This window comes from Orycteropus afer, unplaced genomic scaffold (assembly GCF_000298275.1).
Source record: "Orycteropus afer afer isolate SDZICR_OR568_19922 unplaced genomic scaffold, OryAfe1.0 scaffold00068, whole genome shotgun sequence".
Classification (NCBI taxonomy): domain Eukaryota; kingdom Metazoa; phylum Chordata; class Mammalia; order Tubulidentata; family Orycteropodidae; genus Orycteropus; species Orycteropus afer.
Genome location: NW_006921655.1, coordinates 419,561 through 441,731, shown reverse-complemented (window position 1 = coordinate 441,731; position 22,171 = coordinate 419,561). Strand labels below are relative to the sequence as shown.

The following is a 22,171-nucleotide window of genomic DNA, read 5'->3' as shown; positions in this document are numbered from 1 at the left end:
TCTGCATCCTTTCCTTCAAGGCTCAGGGGTCCAAGATTATCTTCTGTGTCTGTGTTAATTTGTTTCCCTTTTCTTTGTTGAAGAGGGTCTGTGCAATCCTTCTGCCTAGTCCGCCATCTTGCCGGAACCCCCCAAGATTCAGGGTTTTCTTTTATAATTTATTTTTGTTATTGTTGAAAATATACAGAGAACATATAACATATACTAATTCAACAGTTTCTGTGTACACAATTCAGTGACACTGATTACATTCAAGTTATGTAACCATTCCCACTCTCTTTAACTGAGCTGTTCCTCCTCTATTAACCTAAACTCACTGCCCCCTAAGTTTCCTATCTAATTTTTTGAGTTGATGTTCTTAATTTGATCCCATATATATAGTTCTTAAAATACAGTGCTTAAGGCAGACATTCTTTACTAGTTAAGGTAAATTACTATCTGGTTTTAAGAACACTTCAGGTGATATTTTTGGTTTCAGGTTTAGAGAACACCTCCTATTCCTATCTCTCCTTCTTCCTCTGTTACTTCAGGCAAATTGAGACCAGTTGGGCCTTGGATGCAACCTTTTTAGATCCTAAGCATTATGCAGGGGACCATGGGGTAGAAAAGGAACACTAAACATGTTATTAGGTCGGTTAATTGGGATATCCCATGAAACTATGGCCCTAAACCTCCAGTCAAGTAACCAGATCCCTTAAGGTGTTTGTGCATAAGCAGCCTCAGCAGCTGTTCTTTTTTGTTGTTGTTGTATTACACATTTGGTTTTTTTAATCTATCACACAACTATTGCCAATTCAACTTTTTATAGGTATACAGCTTATTGGCAGTAATTACATTAATCGGCTGTACAACTCTACCCTTAATCAGTGTGTTTTTTCCATCACTGTAAGCAATAACCTCTCTTTTCCCCTTTCCTTCTGCCCTTGGTAACCAACTGACAAACTTTGGTGTCTATACATTTGCCTGTTCTTATCTTTATATAAAAGTGAGGTCATAAAATATTTTTCTATTTTGATTGACTTATTTCATTCCACATAATGTCTTCAAGATCCATCCATATTCTAACATGTATCAAGACTTCATTTCTCTTAGTGGCTGTGTAGTATTCCATTCTATGTATTTAAAACATTTTCTTTATCCATTTATTTGTTCACTGATGGGCATTAAGGTTGTTTTCAGTTTTTTTTTCAGTATTGTGGATAGTGCTACAGTGAACACTGGCAATACAAGACTTTGAGTTTCTGCTTTCAAGTCTTTTGCATATATACCTAGGAGTGGAATTGCTGAATCATAAGGTAGTTCTGTTTTAGTTTTTTGAGGAACCACTACACTGTTTTCCACAATAGCTGTACCATTTTGCATTCCTACCACAAATGGGTAAGGATTCCAATTTCCCCATATCCTCACCAACATTTTTTATTTTTATTTTTTTTATTTTTAATCTTCACCATCCTAATGGGATTAAAATGGTATCTCATTGTGGTTTTGATTTGGTTCTCTTTGATAGCTGATAACATTGAGCATCTTTTCATGTATTTGGTGGTTATTTGAATGCCCTCTTTGATGTCCATTCAAATCCTTTGCCCATTATGATTGGGTTATTTTTGTGTATGGTATGAGTGAGTTAGTTCTTTGCTTTGTTAGAGCAGGATTTTTATTGCTAATAAAAGGGGGATGAAAGTGAATAGATACATTGCTAACAAAATGAGTTAGAGTCAGCAGTAATAGTATCCTACCTGACAAAACCATCAGAAAGATTGATGCCCAGTGCAAATAGGAGGCATTTACACATTTTAAGTTGCTGAAACAAAGCTGTAGCGCTGATGACAGTCATGGCACCAAGCAGGCTAATAGAAGACAGTGTGAAAAGTGGGAACTTTGGGGGAAAAACAGAGGAAGGCACAAAAGGTGTGATTAAATGTAACAGAAGCAATCCCATTACCAGGTATATATCCTAAAGAAGTGGCAGGCAGGACATAAACAGATATATGCAAACCCATGTTCATGGCAAGAGCTCTGGTGGCTTAGTGCCTAAGGCATTTGACTGCTAACCAGAAAGCCAGTGGTTCAAACCCACCAGCCACTCCTCAGAAGGAAGGTTGGGCAATCTACTTCTGTGGCGATAACCCCTCAGAAACCGAAAGAGGGGTCGCTGTGAATCAGATTCAACTCGGCGGTTAGGTTATTTGGTTTTATGTTCATCGCAGCACTACTACCAATAGTAGCAAAAAGATGGAAACAACCTAGGTGCCCATCAACCGAGGAATGGATAAACAAACTGTGGTACTTAAGCACAATGGAATCTGCAACCCTAAAGAATAATGTAGAATCTGCAAAATACCACATAATGTGGAAGAACTTGGAGGACATTATGCTGAGTGAAATAAGTCAATCTCAGAAGGACAAATATTGTATTAGAGCACTATTGTAAAAAGTCAAGGAAAAGTTAATGCATGGAAGGAAAGGAAACTTTCTTTGTTGGTTACCAGAGATGGGAGGAGAGGAGAGGCTTAATTCCTAGATAGGTTGGTGGGGGGGGTTGTGTGTGAAGGAAGTATGTGTGTGTGTCTGTGTGTGTGTGTGTGTGTGTGTGTGTGTGTCTAAGACTATTAATGGTTATGAGGGGTAAGAGGGAGGGGGAAACGGGAGGCTTGTTTGCAGGACATTGAGTTTATGCTAATGGTTAATGGTGGTGGACTATTTTGGAAAAGAATGGCAATAATGGTCGCACAACATGAAAAATGTTGTAAATGTCCCCGAGCAGTAAATGGGGAAACTGTTACATTGGAGAATGTCTTGTATGTTTTCACCACAATAAAAGTAAAAAAAAAAAAAAAAATTGTGTGTATATATATATATATACAAACACACATACAGTAGGCTTAATATACCAAACCATGTTCTGAGTTTATGGTAAAGATGTAAATTTACTGAATATTTTGGCTTTAAATTTGTATCTTAACATTGTACTCTCTTCTGCTTGTATATTGTCGTAGTTTCTTAGTTGCTACTATAATAGAAATACCACAAGTGGGTGCCTTTAGTAAACAGAAATTTTCTCACAGTTTAGGAGGCTAGAAGTCTGTCTGTAGAGGAAGGCTCTCTCCCTGTCCTCTGTATATCTCTTGAGGCTTTCCACAATCAGTTTCAGTAGTCCTATCTCTGTTGTCAGTTAATGAAGTTATATTTCTTCTGTTTACAACAGATCTTAGATTAATGATAGTAAAACATTCTATTACTCTTTGTGCATTGACAGTCACTAAAACAAGATAACCTAAATGGAACCCTTCACAGCATTTTCAAAGGGAGCATTTCCTTCTTCTTTCCCTCCCTTGCTTTTTTCTTTACTTTAGTTTCTTTATTATTATTTGGGATGAGGGGTAGAATTATTTATAGGTTTCACAAACTAATTATATAATATTTTGCATGTAATAAACTCTGTATCATGCTATAAAAGGTACCATATTTCCAAGACAATCTATTTATTCTCCTTTTTAGATTTTAAACAGTTTCTCTTCTGGCCACCTCCTTTCTCTAGTTAGAAAATGCCTGAGTACCTGGCAATTGGGGAAGGCTTTCTTGTAACATATTACTCAGCACAACCAGAACTTACTGTTGTAACATCAGAATCACCATAGCAATACAGTTGGGGGGGTTGCGACTACAGGATGAGGTAGTGGGGACAGGGACGATACATGGAGTTAAAAGTGGGGAGGAAACAAGGGACAAACAGGAGCACTCTTCTGTACTTTGCCACGGAGACAGTACTGTGTGAGAGGTCAGGCTTAAAATTGGTGCTTTTCCCTCTCTTGAGGAGCAGCTTGTTCACAAGGGAGTGGTCGTGACTCCAGTGGTGACTCCTGTTCCCCTTAGAAGAAGGCCCTCGGTGGCTTGCACTCCCCGCAGCCAGCGGCGCTCACAACGTCGGTCTCAAGGCACTGCAAGTCGGAGCATCTTGTGTCCCAAGCGGTCAGCCAAGCCCTACGTACTGTCAGCAACAAAAATGAATGTCAGGTAAACAAGTGCTTCTGGTATAATCAGGGGCAAGATTTCAGAGCTTTAGTGCTCTTTAGACAGGTCAGGTGGACTATGTAGAGTAAGGTTGTTTTTTTTTATTATTATTAGGATTTGGGTGAAGATTTACAGAGTAAATTCACTTTTCATACAGCAGTTCACATATACTTTGTCTCATGTCATTGACCAAAATTTACAATGCAGCAGCTCCCCTCCCACTTCCTCCCCATAGTTACCTCCTCCCAGTGTCCATCCCTTCATACTCTTCTGCACCCTGAGCTATCTCCCTGTGCATAAGCAGCCCTTCCTTCTCCCATGATTGTTCTCTCCAGGGCGTGTGTCTACTTGAGGTAAATGTTTAACGTAGAGTAAGTTTTAATGAACGTGATAAAGAAGGAAAAAGAGGATCAAAAACACTGAGATCAGGAAACAGTTTTCATAAATTTTTATCTTTTTCCTTTTAAATTTGTGTTTGGTTTTCTTGTTTTACCCAACTTTCCTATGGACACATTTGATTCATAACTAAAAATAGGAAATAAGATGTATGTGGATACTCTTCATTTTATTAATGTATAGCTACAAAGATATCTTTAAAAAAATTGTTTTTCAATTACTTAAATTCAGAATTGAAGCTCAAGTCCTACAAAAGAATCTCTCAATATAGTGAACTGAAAATCTGACTCTTCCTAAAGTACCAAACTTATCATACCTTCTATCATAGTTACCACATGACCTGTTGATCCCTTCTGCTTTCTTTGCTGTGCTGTTCCAGACATCAGGGTAGTCCTCAGCTGTGACTCTCCACAGATGTAGATCACCAGACTCCTCTCTTCTAATTGCCAAATTTTTCTTCTCTCCTTTCTAAGGTCACTTGAAGCATCTAATAGAGCTGGTGCATGGTAGCACTTGCCCAACAAATATAATCATCTAACGTTTTTAAAACTTAAAAATACTCTTAAAGTTCAGAGTTCTATTTATTGAGTTAGCTTAGAATAGGTAATACCTATAACAGCAAGACTGATATTATTGAACACTTTTTAAGAATATGACAGTCGAGGGGTTAGTCCTTGCTTCAGAGAAATAGACTGGCATTTGCAGCACTTCTAACTCATCTAATTATCAGAACTCTAGTAGAGTCATTAGTTTTGACTAGTCATTAGAATTTGAGGGTATTGATTCAGGATCACCATATAACTGTATTTATATTACATAGTTTTATATATATATATTACTATAATTCTTTAGTTAGAAATCCAGAAGTTCCTCTCTACTACCCTTTCCACCAACCTTATGTGTGTTTATATTTGCCACACAGAATTTTCATTAAATATAAGACATTATTGATTTAAGACTCACTGTTAATTTATGAACCATCAAGGAGAACATTTCCAGTTAACTATGACATGCTACCAATTGCAAAACATATTCCCATTTCAGAGGTATTAAAATGTAGGGAACATGTACAACAGACAATCAATGAAAGAAATACGTTTATGAATGACAATGTGCCATAAGTAGAGAATAGGCTTGTTATGTGTTCCATGCAAGTGAGTGATATTCTTCTAGGGAGGTGTAAGATTTCTTCCTATCGGCCAGGTAACATAGCAATCTCCCATTCCTTTTGTTTTGTTGTCACCAGGAGGAGGAAGAACACATCTGTTCTGTAAAAGATTTTCATTCACATAACAAGTATTGATTGAAGCCCTTTCACTGCTTAATGATGGTCAGGTGGTTTAGTTTATAAGCTTAACACAAGCACTCATGTCTTGTACTCTACTATCCCATTTAGGTTTTCAGCTGCTACAAAAGATAATGAGCATAAACGCTCACTGACCAAGACCCCAGCCAGAAAGTCTCCACATACGACCATATCTGGGAATACCCCAAAAGAGCCAGCTGTGCTCGGGACTCACAAATTGAAGACTGCCAGAGCTGATCCTGCTGCTGGTAAAACACTTCTGGTTCATCTTTCAGCCTTATAGCTTCCTGAAATTATTTATTTATTTATTTTAAATTGTGATTTAGGTGAAAGTTTACAGAGCAAATTCACTTTCCATACAGCAATTCACACACACATTGTCTTATGACATTGACTACAATTTACCCCAATGCAACAGCTCCCCTACCACTTCCTCCTGATAATTAATACTTCCCTGTGTCCATCCCTCAATGTGCTCCCGCTCCCTGAACTGTCTCCCTGTGTGTAAACAGCCCTTCTTTCTCCCATGATTGTTCTCTCCAAGGAATGTATCTATCTCTGGTAAATGTTTAACTCATATTCCTGTCTTTTGTTTGGCTGGAAGCCACAGGTGTGGGTTCAATTCCAGACCTGGAGGGCAGCTAGGAGCCAAGTCTCAGTGGTTCCACCAGGCTCTATCAGACCAGCAAACCTGGTCCCCTTATTTTTTGTTTCCCCCCAAATGATTTTGAGTTTTGTTCCACACTGTTCTCCCTCTCTATCCAGGATCTCCTACATAGATCCTCCTCTGAGTGGTTGACAGTGATAGCCAGGTACCATCTAGTTCTTCTGGTCTCATAGTTGTATAGGCTGAGGATCATATGGTATACCAGTCACTAGGACTAATTCTTTCCATGAATCTTTGGGGTTCTTCATTCTTCCTTGCTCTGGATGAAGAGAGACCCATCATTGCAGCTAGATGGCTGCTTTCAAGCTTATAAGATCCCAGTCGCTACTTGCCAAAGTAGGAGGTGGAACAATATTTTGTATAGTATTGTTATGCCAATTGAGCTTGATGTCCCCTGCGACTATGGTCCCGAGCCCACAGGTTCAACTACTCACTCCCTCTGGGTAGCTGGCTGTGACCAAGAAGTGACTACAACGTTGTCCCTAGTCAGCTCTACTATGCCCCTGGGAATTCTTACAGAACATACAAATATACTTGTAGAACCATTGTCTGCCAGCCCTATACATGATCTTAGGTACACTCCCTGCTGCATAGACATACCTAATAATTCAGCCTGTCCACCCATCTATCCACCTGTATACCCGTGTTTGCCTTCACTGACAATGCAATCCTGTATGTGCAAAAGGGTTCATCTTTATTGTCTGCACCTCCCATGTACCTATGCCCTATTCTTCCTCAACATCACCATGTTGATCACTCACATTTGGTACATTGTCCTTCTCTTTACCCAAATCAATATTTATCTCTACCTATCTAACAGTGTTCCCTACCCTACCCTCCCACCCCTGGTAACCAACAAAGAAAATTTCCTTCCATGTGTAAATCGTTCCTTGACTTTCACAGTAACGGACTAATATCATATTTGTCCTTCTGTGATTGAGTTATTTCACTCAACATAATGTCCTCCAAGAACTTCCTGAAATTAAGTACATCTGCTTCCCTAAAGCTTCTCCATATCTACAAAAGCAAAAATTTTACTATAGCATTGTTGTTGTTGTTGTTGTTGTTATATACCGTCAAGTCGGACCTAACTCATAGTGACCCCTCCTTGGGTTTATGAGGCACTATCACTAAGGAAGTAGATTGCCCCATCTTCCTTCCAAGGAGTGGCTGGTGGGTTTGAACCGCCAGCCTTTTGGTTAGCAGTCAAGTGCCTTAGGCACTATGCCACCTAAGCTCCCTTACTGTAGAATAGTTTTCATTTTATACTGGTGAGATTCAGGCCAAAGACAAAAGCAAGAAATAGAAATCTGCCCAAGGCATCCCTCTTGTCCAAAAGGGGTCATGAGGTGGTACCTTCCTTGAAGACCACTCAGCCCCTTCTAGGACTCAGAGATTAGGAGGATCACAGGTATTCAGTACAGCCTGTGAGTGGTTTGTAGGACTCAGAAAGTAACAGAACCCCTAGACCACAAGTTCAGAGTAAATGTTAACACTAATTAGTAATAGACTGTGTAAGCCAGAATAAGCCATACAGATACTCTTCTACACACATTATCTAGTTTATCATCACCTACAGTGAATGCATAGGTGGTTTTCAAGAGAATATTGCAATAGCAATGTGAGGGTTTAAGACAACGTAACCAACATGAGGCCTATATTAGACCTAAATATGTCAAAGTTTGCCTGAGAGTCCTATTAAATGTTACAGAGTCAAGAGCCTTGATTACTGTGACAGGCTTGCCAGGTCCCCTGAGACTAGAGAAATCCAACAGGAGATTTGGACTAAAGCAGAGTATCATTGTTGGGATAACAGTGTGGAGACTGAGGATTTTTTCATGCCTTAAAGACCTACTTTAAAAATTTGAGTAGTGGGACTGACAACTAAACTTCAGGAGAGGGTCCCAGCAGAGGGAATAGTAAATTTTAGGGTTCCTCCTCTAAATGACTTCTCTTACCCCACCCTACTCCTTAACCTTATCTGTATCAACAAGCAGATATGCCATGTAACATTCCAAATCATACTACAGTACAAAGAAGAAAGGAGCGTGGTGATAACTAATGGATAGTGAACTCATCTCAGATGTGCCTGTCATTTCACAGAGGGCTGCAAGTCATTCAGCAGCAGTCCTCACAGAACCTTATACTGAGAAAGGGCTCTGAAGTCCTTCTAACAGGGGTTCAATCTGCTCAGTTTTGTTTTCTCCCTTTTTCTCGTTCCTTTTTACCTCACAACTATTTCACACTATTCATAAAGACTGAGAAGTGATACTTTGATAAGAACTGTGTTTGCCAGGTCTTTTTACCTTTTCCTAACAAAGCTGTTGGTTTTCCTTTTTCAGTTATTACGCCCTTCAAGTTGACAGCAGAGGCAGTGCACACTCCCATCTCCAATAAGAAACCAGTATTTGATCTCAAAGCAAGCTTGTCTCGTCCCCTCACCTATGAGCCACACAAAGGTATGTGGGGGTGTTCTGAAGTACAAGGCATGCCAAAGACTTAAACAATTCTGCATTTAAGGGTATGAAAAAACTCCAGTGACTCAGTCTAAGCCATGCATTTGATGACCTAGAATCCCTGCCCTTTCTTCCACAAAGACAAATCCATGGTTGAAAAGACTATCCATGAAATAATTAAATATTAAAGAATTCACTTCCATTTTTATTCATCAAAAACTTCCAACCAGTATTACTACAATGAATTTATAAAATTTAAACCAAAATCAAGAAACTTGAAAGTTAGCCTGTGCAGTCTTTTTTCAGTAAATGAATGGTTTCTTTACAGCTTTGAAAGGTTCCTAAGTCAAGAACCACCTGGGACACTTATCAGTAGTTGTCACTCTTGGGCATATATTGAAGTAATCTTATATCCATTTAAAATATCAATACCTAATGTAATCAGGGAGCTCTGGTAGCATAGTGGCTAAGACACTTGCCTGCTAACCAGAGGGCTGGCGGTTCAAACCCACCAGCCACTCCTCGGAAGGAAGGTTGGGCAATCCTACTTCCGTAGTGATACTGCCTCGGAAACCCAAGGAGGGGTCGCTATGAGTCGGGTTTGACTCGACGGCACATAACAACAACAACAATGTAATCTATCTTTCAGTGCTTCTGAAATGACTTTAAAACAAAAAACTTCCTAAAAGAATTACACTTATTTAACAAGAGTTTATTCTTTAAAATTGTCAGTGTTAATGAAACATAAATCTGAATTATTTATAGGTAAAAGTCAGCTAAACTATACTTTAAAAAGAACTCTCCTGCTTATGCACAGGGAGACAGCTCAGGGGGCAGGAGAGTATGGAGGGATGGACCCTGGGAAGAGGTAACTATGGGGAGGAAGTGGGAGGGGAGCTGTTGCATTGTGGTAAACTGTGGTCGATGTCATGAGACAAAGTATATGTGAACTGCTGTATGGAAAGTGAATTTGCTCTGTAAATCTTCACCCAAATCACAATTAAAAAAAAAAAAAAAACCTAAACTAATAAAATTAAAAAAAAAAAGAACTCTCTACTTCTCACCCCAACCTTTCACTCTTTCTCACCTAGTCTTTCCTATCTGTGACAATGTCCCTCTATCCATCTAGTTGTTCAGGATATAAACCTAGGAGTTATCCTTTCCTTCTCACATTCCATCAGACCCCATATGCAGTCCATCAAGTCCTTTCAACTCCACGTTTCAAATGGATCTTTAATCTGACCACTTTTCACCCTTCTACTGCAACCCTCTTTGGTCCACGTCACCACTTTTCACCTGCACTTCTAGAACAGCCTCTATGTCCCACTACAATTTAAAAACAAATGGGAGTACATCACTGCCTTGCTTGAACCTCCAAAGATTTCCCATCTCTCTTCTCTCAACTTCATTGCCTTTCTTAACACTTTTCCACCCACAGTGGTGTTTCACCAAATATACCACATCCCACCTCTGGGCTTCTGAACTTACTATTCCTTTTACTCTACCTGGAACACTCTTCCTACAAACCTTTGTATAGCATGCCTTCCTCCTTTATTAGGGCATCTACCCAACTGTCACCACCTCAGAGAGGCCTTCTCTCCTCTCCCTGCCTCCCACAATTGCTTTTTATTTCCTTGCCCTATTTTACATTGCTGCATAGCACTTAGCACCACCTGACCTTATGTTACTGTCTCTACCATTGGAATGTTAGCCCAAGAGGGCAGAGATTCTGCCTGTTTGGTTCCCTGTTGTGCCCCCAGCATCTACAATAGCACTGGCACATACCAAGTACTCAATGATGCTGACCACCACTTAACTACTGATGTTAGAAAACCTGGATGAAAAAGCTTCATTAGTGTTCCTTACTGTTTTTATGTCCTATACTTAGTTACTTCCATTTTATGAGAAAGAAATAAGTAGTACTAGTTTCATTCATTAGGATCTCTGTTAGCATAGTGCCTAAGGCATTTGACTGCTAACCAGAAAGCTGGCAGTTCAAACCCACCAGCCACTCTTTGGAAGGAAGACTGGGCAATCTACTTCATAGTGATACCGCCTCAGAAATGCAAGGAGGGGTCATTATGAGTCGGAACAGACTTGACGGCAGTGAGTTTAGTTTATTGTTTTGGAATTTCAGTGTTTATTGAAAGAATCAAATAATAGGATGATAAAATGAGAAATACTGCAAATAGAAATCATTGGTCCTTGGAAACATATTTCATAAACTATATATAAATAAAAAATAATAGCTGGAAATTTGGTCCCAGTTCTAAAACCAAAAAATTACTCCATTTCAAAAATATTCCAATAGGTTAATAGTAATAGCAAACTACACAGATGAAATAGTGCTTTAATATTAAACATAATATGTTTAAAATCTCAGGATAAACTACTTGGCTATGATGGCTTACTTTCATGTATAGTATAGTTGGATACAGTATTAAAATAATTTTTTCTCTGACTTCCCAAAACTTACTCCAAACCCAACTCACTGCCATTGAGTCAGTTCAGACTCATAGCAACCCTATTGGGTTTCTGAGGCTGTAAATCTTTATGAAAGTAGATTGCCTCATTGTCCTCTCACAGAGCAGCTTGTGGGATTGAACCACTGACCTTCTGGTTAGCAGCCAATTGCCTTACCCACTATGCCAGTAGAGCTATTTAAAAACAGAACATGTTTATGTTTTTAGAGGAAACATACAATTTATATCTGTGGAATGTGAAACTGAAATAGAGAATACACTGGCAAATGTCAATAAATGTTGCTAGCAAGCAGATTAAGAAAATAAAGTTGGAACATAAATACAAGAATCTTCTTAAATCTGTCTCTGTCCTAAATTAGGAAAGCTGAAACCATGGGGGCAATCTAAAGAAAATAATTCTCTGAATGAACATGTAAGCAGAGTGAGCTTCCATAAGAAAACTTACAAACAACCTCATCTCCAGACCAAGTGAGTACATAATTATCCATCCGTCTAATTGTTTTAATTTTTAAAAATGAAAACAGAATCTCTGAGGGATAGTCTTAGCAATAGTGGTGCTTATCCTGAGGTTAGAAATGGAATCACCTATAGGACTTTCTAAAATTACAAATACCTAGGCCCTCCACAATGGATTCTGGTTCAATAGGTTTAGAGTGGGGCATGGGAGCTCTGGTGGCATAGTGCCTAGGGCATTTGACTGCTAACCAGAAGGCTGGTAATTCAAACCCCCCAGCCACTCCTCAAACGGAAGATTGGGCAATCTGCTTCTGTAGAGATACCACCTTGGAAACTCAAGGAGGAGTCGCTGTAAGTCAAATCGATTGAATGGCAGTGAGTTTGGTTTTGTTTGGAGAGTGGGGCACAAGCCTCTTGTGTTGCTTCCAAAGCTTCACAGGTGATACAGAAGACCCAAACTCAGAGCATTCCTCTTGTATGACCTGTCTGCCAAAAAAAAAGCGATATACTTCCAGACACCATTCAAGTGCCTAGGGTATGTAGTTGTTAGGTGCTGTCAAGTTGATTCTGACTCATAGTGACTGTATGTACAACAGGATGAAACACTGTCTGGTCTTGTGCCATTCTAACAATTGTTGCCATGCTTGAGCCCATCATTGCAGCCACTGTGTCAGTCTACCGCATTGATGTCCTTCCCCTTTTTCATTGACCCTCCACCAAGCATGGTATCCTTCTCCCTTCTGACATGGCCAAAGTACAAGAGGTGAATTCTGGCCATTCTTGCTTCTAAAGGGCATTCTGGCTCTACTTCCTCTGAGACAGATTTGTTCATTCCTCTAGCAAATAACAACAATTACCATTAATTGAATTATGACTCATGGTGACCCCATGTGAGTTAGAGTAGAACTGTGCTCCATAGGGTTTTCAATAGCTGATTTGCTGGAAATAGATCAGGCGTTTCTTCTGAGGTACTTCTGGATGGGCTTAATCACCAACCTTTAGTTAGCAGCTGGGCTGTCAACCATTTGTACCACACAGCAGCACCACCAGGTAGATGTCAGTTCTTCACTCTCAAGAAACCTGGCTTATTTTAAGGTATCACGGCCCTACACCAGGGCTGGTTCAAACTAGGTCAGTCATGGCCAACAGACATGAATTTTTAAGATTTGGGTGAAGCAGAACAACACTCAGAATGGGAAAAATCACTGGTCAGTGTCCTGGAATGGGAGACTTGTAAGACCTTTAGGGAGCCTTTTCAGGAGCCTGATGTGAGAGATTAGATTTTTGCCAAGACCATGGAGAGCAACACACATTCAAAGAAGCAGTTGGCCACCATCTTTTGAGTGGGACACAGCTGTTACTGACTCTTGCAGTGAAGAGATTGGGTTTGCTATACAACATGCATGCTCCCCTTGTTTTCTAAGAGGGAAATTAAGTTTCTAGCAGAGCATCAACTCATAATTTTTCCCATTCCGTTTTACCCACGTTTTTATGAATTCAGTTCCATTACAATTTTACTTCATCAGCCATGACTGAACCTGAAAGAACCATTTTGAATTCCTGCCCTTTACTAGAGGAGATGCCAAGATGGTCCTTAGAGGTTTCCATCAGGATGAAAACCAGGCTAAACTACAGCTAGTCCTGGGCTGCCGCTGGACCTGGATTAGTCCAGATTCTCTGCCTGGAACTTTCCTGATACGGGGTTACCTATCATTGTCCAGCTGCCATCAAAATAGCTTTACAACTATGTTTCTTAAGATAACATTATCCTGGGCTCTTGTTTTCTTTTTTTTATGGGGGTGGGGGGTTTGTATGTAGAAATACAAAACCGTCACTTGAATAAGGAGACCCTGGTTCTAGTTCCAGAACTTTCACTAGACAACTGTGATATTTTAGATTGACCTTTGACTTCCAAAGGTAGAGATTTCTCATTTTAAAACAAAGTACAGTGATTGTATTCAACTGCCAAGGTACCTTCTGGTTCATATCCTTGTTTGATATTAGAATGGTGAATTAACACAAAAAAGAAAATAACAGTTTCTAGACCTTTACACAACAATAGTTTATGCGCATAGCCATCTTCCAAGAACATTATGATAAAGCACAGTGTCCTGTTGAGAGTGTTCTACACAAATGTGCTGGATGTTATTAGCCCAGCAATAGTTGCATTAAAGTGTCTATTGTAGTGCTTCACCAGAGCCTAACTCGTGACCTGTCCCTTTTAGGGAAGAGCAACGGAAGAAACGTGAGCAAGAACGAAAGGAGAAGAAAGCAAAGGTTTTGGGAGCTCGAAGAGGCCTTGTTATAGTGGCAGAGTAGTAATTTAACATTCTATAAATATTCCATTATTCTGAACCTTTTTTCTTGTTTCTGTAAATATTTTTGTGCTGTCCTCCTTACTTTCATCAACAGACTGTTTTTTGTAGTATTTACTGTGTGTTTATATAGTGTCTGTGGGCTCTTCACCTATTGCATCTCTGAAAAGAATTTATCATTAGAAAGCTGAAAATAACAGGTTAAGAATATGGGAAGCTGGGGCAGAAAGGGTACATCTTCATCGTATAGTATACAGAATCCAGAAATCTTAAAGAAACTGGTTATGAAATATTTTACTTATGCAAAAAATGTTAAGCTTATAAGCACCTTTGTTCAGATCACTTCATGTAACTGCCATCTATCATCCATTATGTTCTTAAAAACAAAGCTCTAACTCATTCTAGCCTTGCTTATTTAAAAAATAAAAAAATACAGCACCATTTGGAAATTTGAAGATTGCTTAAAGATTACTATGTTTTGTCAAATCAGCATCTTATTCAATTTATGGAAAAGACTAAGAGTCGCTTAGTATCATATATCCATGTTTCTTGTACCTAAATGGAGCTTCTGAGTTTTATACTACTTAAGGTTTTCATAAATAAACATTTTTTCTCATTATGGTAGATTCATTCTTTGTAAACATAACCTTTCCAGTTTAGGTGACCAGCCAAAATGAACAGGAGTTTACAGTTACCCTTTGTGCAGCTTTTCTTGACTACCACTCATACTCCAGAAAGAAGTGAATGTGTCCTTCCTTTGTATTCCCTTAGCACTTGTAAGATTTTATTATACTTACTGCATTTATGCTCTGGTAGCATAGTGCCTAAGGCACTTGACTGCTAACCAGAAGGCTGGCAGTTCAAACCCACCAGCCACTCCTCGGAAGGAAGGTTGGGCAATCCTACTTTTGTAGTGATACTGCCTCGGAAACCCAAGGAGGGGTCGCTATGAGTCGGGGCCGACTCGACGGCAAATGACAACAACAACTGCATTTATGGATACTTAATACATTCAGATTTCCCTATCAAGAGGCAGAGATCAGATCAATCAAGAAACCCCTGTGGGGATCTATGTAGGAGATCCTGGATGGAGAGGGAGAACAATGTGGAACAAAACTCCAAATCATTTGGGAGAAAAAGGAGGGGGACGACCAGGTTTGCTGGTCTGATAGAGCTTGGTGGAACCACTGAGATTATGGCCCCTAGCTGCCCTTCTCTGGTTGCATAGTGGCTAAGGCACTTGACTGCTAACCAGAAGGCTGGTGGTTCAAACTCACCAGCCACTCCTCAGAAGGAAGATGGGGCAATCTACTTCCATGGTGATACTGCCTCGGAAACCCAAGGAGGGGTCGCTATGAGTCGGGTCCGACTCGACGGCACATAACAACAACAACAACAGCAACTGCCCTTCAGGTTTGGAATTGAATCCATACCTGTGGCTTCCAGCCGAACAACACAGGCACATGAGTTGAACATTTGCCTTAGGTAGACACACTCCTTGGAGAGAACAATCATGGGAGAAAGAAGGGCTGTTTATGCATAGGGAGACAGCTCAGAGGGCAGGAGTGCATGGAGGGATGGACAAAGGGAAGAGGTAACTATCAGGAGGCAGTGGGAGGGGAGCTGTTGTATTGGGGTAAATTGTAGTCAGTATCATGAGACAAAGTGTATGTGAACTGCTATATGGAAAGTGAATTTGCTCTGTGAACTTTCACCCAAATCACAATTTTAAAAAAAAAGAAACCAGTGTAATTGTCAAATACATTCTAATCAATAACCATTATTGACATTGTTCTTCTCTATCAATACTTGTATTCTGTGAGCTAAAGCACAAATCAGAGCCTGGTTTCACACAGTGTTATTCTCATCTGGGCCCACTTAGCAACCACAGAGCTTTGTCTTTGAAAATACATACCAGCCACTGGTTTGATACTACTAGAGAATACTTTATTTCATCTGTCACTGTGGATGCTATTACCCTTAGTTTAGTAACTGTTCTGGTTACCTAGTACTGCTCTGACAAGAATATACCACAAATGGGATGGCCTTAACAAACAGGAGTTTTATTCTCTTACAGTTTGGGAAGCTAGAAGTCTTGAGTTCAAAGTGCCAGGCTTGAAGGGCTGTGTCAAAGCCCTTCAACCTTGGGCTGCAGCTCTGCCTCCTGCTCACAGCCCACAGAAGCTAGAGGCATCTCTTCACTCAGACAGCTACTGGCTGCTGAGGCTAACAAGCCCAAGGTTGACAAATAAAATGGCACAGTCTTGATGTTACCAAACCACACAGCAGGCCATTGATTCAAGTCCATTGAAAGCCCCAAGTTCAGCAGAGTATGGCAGGCTGCTGAACAGTGACAAGGCTACATTCAGGGTTCAAGCGTGCCATAAGCTAGAGACCATTCCCAAAGCTGTTTCTTATATACTGGAAGCAGACCAAATACCCAAAGGCAGCTACTCAGCTGCTCACAATAGATTCTACCTTGGAGTTGATTACCAGTCTCATCATGCGGAATACATCGAGCTGCCCAGCCAAGGTGACAGACAAACAACCACCACAGTGATACAAAACTGCTACATGATCTTCTTTATTTAAAAAGTCGTGGAGTAAGATCTGGAGAATTTTCATAGGCAAATTCTTCTGTGTGGGCTGGATCTGTAAACACTCCAATAAAGTCTATTTCCAGGAAGAATGGTCCATCTACTTTATCAGCCAAGGTGAATCCTACAGAAGAGATCTAAATTTAAAATAGAAAAGTTTATTAAAATTTCATATATTGATGTTATTCCTGAAGTTTTCAAATTCCATGAAGTGATTATTATAGCCAAGTTTTTACACTATCGGTGCTTAGCAATTACCTCTCAAATGCTATAGCAAATTATAAGAGGAAGTATGAGGCTGCTTTTCTTTTCACGTTCTACTTCTACTCCTCCTTAGTGCCATTCTGATCTATGTTGACAAGAGAATGTCTAATGCAATTTTCCTGAAGTTCTTCTGAACCCTAATACTATTATTTTCAAGCTAAAATAAAATGCAGGTATGAGGAGACCAATGGAAAATGACAGAAGTGAATGGAGGCTTCCAATTACTCCCCTAGCAATTACTCTATTAGACAACAAATAGAAAACAAGCACAGACTGAAATCTCGTAACTCTGGACAGCAGAGGAGGTATGGGAGAGGTGGAGTGGGTCCAGAATCAGGAGAAAGGAGCAAGGACGGCACAGAAACTGGAAGAACCTATCTGGAAATATAGGGAGTGCTCAGGGCTGGGTAAAGCCCTAAACAAGGAACACAGAAAAGGCAGTGCAAAGCAGCCATGGGAGTTCACAGGCCATACAGTTGGGAGGGGGTGAAGGCAGATTGGAGCTGTAAGAGTGCTGTTAAATCTTGCTGAGGTCCAAGACAGTCAGGCACAAGGACTGGTAAGAACAACAAAGGCAGCAGAGTAAGGTGAATACTTCAGACTCATGCAATGACACAGAAGGGAAGGCCCATAGTGGGACAACATAGGCCAGCCTGTGCAAGGGTGCTAGTGAAGGAAAGACAGAGAGCATCGTAGGCACAAGAAAGTCAAGCCCTACCACTTATATCAGTGTCTGCAAATAGCTAAACATCGACTCATAGCTGTGTATTAAATTCCAAAGATTACACATCTACAATGCCTAAATCAGCACTGAAGAAAAACCTAAGGATAAGAGTGCCCTCTAGTGGTTTTCAGGAAAAGATACCATGCCTGCTAAACTGGTGGATTCTAACTCGTAACTACCCTGTGAGGCTGAGTGGAGCTACTTTGTGGGGTTCCAGAGTTACGCGTCTTTATGGAGGTGGGCTGCGGCATCTTTGTCCCAAGAAACAGTTGGTGGGTGCGGGTCCCAGCTTTTTGATTGGCAGCCAAGCATTTGGCCCCACACTACCAGGGTATCCAATCAGGAAATATCCCCATAAAAACTAAAGTTAAAAAAAACAAGTTCAACACAACGTAGTAAAACACAAAATCATAGGACTTCCGGCAGTAAGATGGCAGAACAAGCAGACAAGCTTCAACAAACAAAAGAGAAACCAATTGACACAGATACAGAAGATAATCCTGAAGCCCTGAGCATTGAAAGGAAGGATACAGAAGTACATTAAACACCAAGTAGTACAAGAACCTGAAAGAAAACAGGGAGCTCTGGTGGCATAGTGCCTAAGCCATTTGACTGCTAACCAGAAGGCCAGTGGTTCAAACCCACCTGCCACTCCTTGGAAGGAAAACTGGGCAATCGACTTCTGTACTGTACAGATACTGCCTCAGAAACCCAAGGAGGGGTCGCTATGAGGAACTGTGGGATGACATCAAGAACATCATCCATGAAGAAAGCAAAAGGTCATTAAAAAGACAGGAAAGGAAGAAAAGACCAAAACAGATGTCAGGAGAGACTCTGAAACTTGCCCTTAAACAGAAGGTAGCTAAACTAAATGGAAGAAATAACAAAGTCAAAGAGCTAAACAGAAGATTTCAAAGAGCAGCTAGAGAATACAAAGTCATTATAATGAAATGTCCAAAGACCTGAAGTTAGAAAAGCAAAAGGGAAGAACATACTTGGCATTTCTCAAGCTGAAAAAACCAAGGAAAATAGTTAAGCCTCAAGTTGCAATACTGAAAGATTCTATGGGCAATATATTGAATGATACAAGAAATATCAAAAGAAGATGGAAGTAACACACAGAGTCACTATACCATAGAGAATTGGTTGATGTTTGTTCATCTATTTCAAGAGGTAGCATATGATCATGTGCCAATAGTACTGAAAGAAGAAGTCGAAGCTGCACTGAAGAAACTGGTGAAAAACAAGGCTCCAGGAGGTGACAGAATACCCACTGAGATGTTTCAACAAACGGATGCCCTGCTGGAGGCACTCACTCGCTTATGCCAAGAGTGTGGAAAACAACTACCTGGCCAACTGACTGGAAGAGATCCATATTTGTACCCATTCCAAAGAAAGGTGATCCCACACAATGTGGAAATTATCGAACAACATCATTAATATCACATGTAAGTAAAATCTTATTGAAGATAATTCAAAAATGGTTGCAGTAGTATATTGACAGAGAACTTCCAGAAATACAAGCTGGATTTAGAATAGGACGTAGAACAAGGGACATCATAGCTGATGTGAGATGGATCTTGGCTAAAAGCAAAGAATATCAGAAAGATATTTACTTGTGTTTTATTGATTATGCAAAAGCATTCGATTGTGTGGATCATAACAAATTACGGATAACACTGAGAAAAACAGGAATTTCAGAACACTTAATTGTACTCATGAGGAACCTGTACACAGACCAAGAGGCTGTGTTCAAATAGAACAAGGGGATACTGCATGGTTTAAAATCAGGAAAGGAGTGCATCAACACTGTATCCTTTCATCATACTTATTCAATCTGTATGCTGAGCAAATAATCTGAGAAGCTGGACTATATGAAGAACATGGCATCAGAACTGGAGGGAGTCTCATTAACAACCTGCGATACACAGATGATACAGCTTTGCTTGCTGAAAGTGAGGATGACTTGAAGCTCTTACTAATGAAGATTAAAGACTACAATCTGTTGTATGGATTACACCTCAATATAAAGAAAACAAAAATCCTTATAACTGGACCAATAAGCAACATCACAATAAATGGAGAATAGATTGAAGTTGTCAAAGACTTCATATTACTTGGTCCTACAATCAACACCAGGAGCTCTGGTAGCATAATGCCTAAGGCACTTGACTGCTAACCAGAAGGCTGGCGGTTCAAATCCACCAGCCACTCCTCAGAAGGAAGGTTGGGCAATCCTACTTCCTAGTGACACTACCTTGGAAACCCAAGGAGGGGTCGCTATGAGTCGGGGCTGACTCGATGCCAAATAACAACACAATCAACACCAAAGGAAGCAAGCAGTCAAGACGTCAGAAGACTTACTGCATTGGGCAAATGTGCTGCAAAAGTTTCAAGTGCTAAAGAGCAAAGATGTCTCCTTGAAGACTAAGGTGGGCCTGACCAAAGCCATGGTATTTTCAGTTGCTTCATATGCATGTGAGAGCTGGACAATGAATAAGGAAGACCAAACAAGAGCTGACACTTTTGAGTTGTGGTGTTGGCGGAGAATGCTGAGAGTACCATGGACTTCTAAAAGAACTAACAAATCTGTCCTGGAAGAAGGGCAGTCGGAATGCTCCTTGGAAGTGAAAATGGCCAGACTTCGTCTCACCCACTTTGGTCACGTTGTCAGAGGGACCATTACCTGTAGAAGGATATCATGCTTGGTAAAGTGGAGGGTCAAAGAAAAAGGGAAAGGCCCTCAACAAAATGGATTGACACAGTGGCTACAACGATGGGCTTAGGTCCCCTAGCAGGGATAGGGAGGCTGGCACAGGACCGGGCAGTGTTTTGTTCTGTTGTACGTAAGGTCGCTATGAGTTAGAGATGACTCAACAGCACCTAACAACAGTCTTTGCAGTTCTCTTTCACTAAAGACCATATAGCTCTGACTGAAAAGTGGAAGAAAATGGTACCTTATCAAGCAAAAGCTGGAACTGGGCATCTCGGATTCTTCCTTGATTAGAGAAGAAAAACTTGGAGAAAGGAATCTGAAAGAAGAAGCCATTTACTTCACAGCTGAAACATACACAATTAAAGCTTTTGTATGGAACTGAAATAGTAAAAGAACAGTACTTTAATTCTACAATTATATAATATATATAGTGATAACAAGTTATTACATTTGAATCAAAAATACAAATGTGAAAAAATGAAATATGTTAGAAAAAAACATATGCTTTGTAGCCAAAAGTCCCAAAGGAAAAGGATATATATTACAGTATACATTATAACTTCCTGATGGAAAAAGACAAAGGATAAACTAGGGAAAAATTGTAACATTTATGGACTAAATACTAATAGCTCAAACACAAAGATTTTACAAATAACTGAAAGATTAAACACAAATATAGAAAAGTGGACAAATACCAGAAAAGGAAATAAAATAGGTAACAGATTAAAAAATACTCAATGTCACATACAATTAGGGAAAATACAAATTAAAATTATTGATATACTATTTTTACCTATCATTTTTGCCTACTGCAGATGTAATTAAGATCCCAAACCAGTTGACCTTAATATACTGCATAAGTAAACAAGGGGAATATCTTTTGAGTTTGTTGTTGTTGTTGTCGTTGTTATATGCCATCGAGTCGGACCCGACTCATAGCGACGCCCCCTTGGGTTTCCAAGAAATTATCACTACGGAAGTAGATAGCCCCATCTTCCTTCCGAGTGGCTGGTGGGTTTAAACTGCCAGCCTTCTGGTTAGCAGTCAAGTGCCTTAGGCACTACGCTACCAGAGCTTCCTCTTTTGAGTTTAGTAACTAAAAACCTACAGCAGGCAGAAGAGTGGGCACCTGATTTGTTTTGAATCACTAAAATTTCCTTATTTTCCTTCAGGTTAACAGTGCTAACCTTCTCAAAGCTTGATCTTCTCATTCAGAAAATAAGACTCCCTTATATTACCAATAAATAAATAAAAGCTGTGATGGTTATAAACTGTGATGTTTATTCTTTTTTTCTTCACCCATTAATGTTTAAATGGTTTTATGTGTTTATTCCTTGCAATGGAGCCTTTCTACTAAGCTAGGAACACTACATTACTAGAGCTGCCTGGGAGAAACTTAAGAAGAAAAATCTACTTGGGCAGAGATGGACCAATGACTCAGAATAGATCTGGTTGCTATTCTCATCAAAAATATTTACTAATGATACCTAGAAAATCTAAGACACTCAGTCAAAAATCTACTGGAACTAATTGAGAGATTTAGCATCATGGCAGGATATAAGATCAACATCCAAAAATCAGCTGGATTCCTCTACAGCAGCAAAGAGATTGCTGAAAAAGAAATAAGGAAATCAATACCGTTTTCCATAGCTACCAAAAAAATAAAATACTTGGGAATAAATCTTACCAGGGACACAAAAGACCTCTACAAAGAAAACTGTAAAAAACTACTTCAAGAAACCATAAGAGATCTACATAAATGGAAGAACATCCCATGCTC

General features: G+C 39.8%; 2 protein-coding genes across 2 annotated transcripts in view; one reads left to right on the top strand and one right to left on the bottom strand.

The window, feature by feature from the left end:
• The window catches only part of NUSAP1 (nucleolar and spindle associated protein 1), a 45,614-nt gene extending 31,520 nt beyond the window's left edge, over positions 1-14,094 (top strand). Inside the window, exons 7-11 of the mRNA XM_007940504.1 lie at positions 3,815-4,014; positions 5,804-5,961; positions 8,723-8,839; positions 11,679-11,787; positions 14,001-14,094. Of these exons, the coding sequence (XP_007938695.1) occupies positions 3,815-4,014; positions 5,804-5,961; positions 8,723-8,839; positions 11,679-11,787; positions 14,001-14,094 (678 nt within the window). The remainder of the gene's footprint in view (positions 1-3,814; positions 4,015-5,803; positions 5,962-8,722; positions 8,840-11,678; positions 11,788-14,000) is intronic.
• A 2,580-nt stretch (positions 14,095-16,674) lies between these two features.
• Positions 16,675-22,171, bottom strand: part of NDUFAF1 (NADH:ubiquinone oxidoreductase complex assembly factor 1) — a 17,106-nt gene continuing 11,609 nt past the window's right edge. Inside the window, exons 3-4 of the mRNA XM_007940425.1 lie at positions 20,633-20,707; positions 16,675-16,824 (exon numbers count right to left, since the gene is read on the bottom strand). Of these exons, the coding sequence (XP_007938616.1) occupies positions 16,675-16,824; positions 20,633-20,707 (225 nt within the window). The remainder of the gene's footprint in view (positions 16,825-20,632; positions 20,708-22,171) is intronic.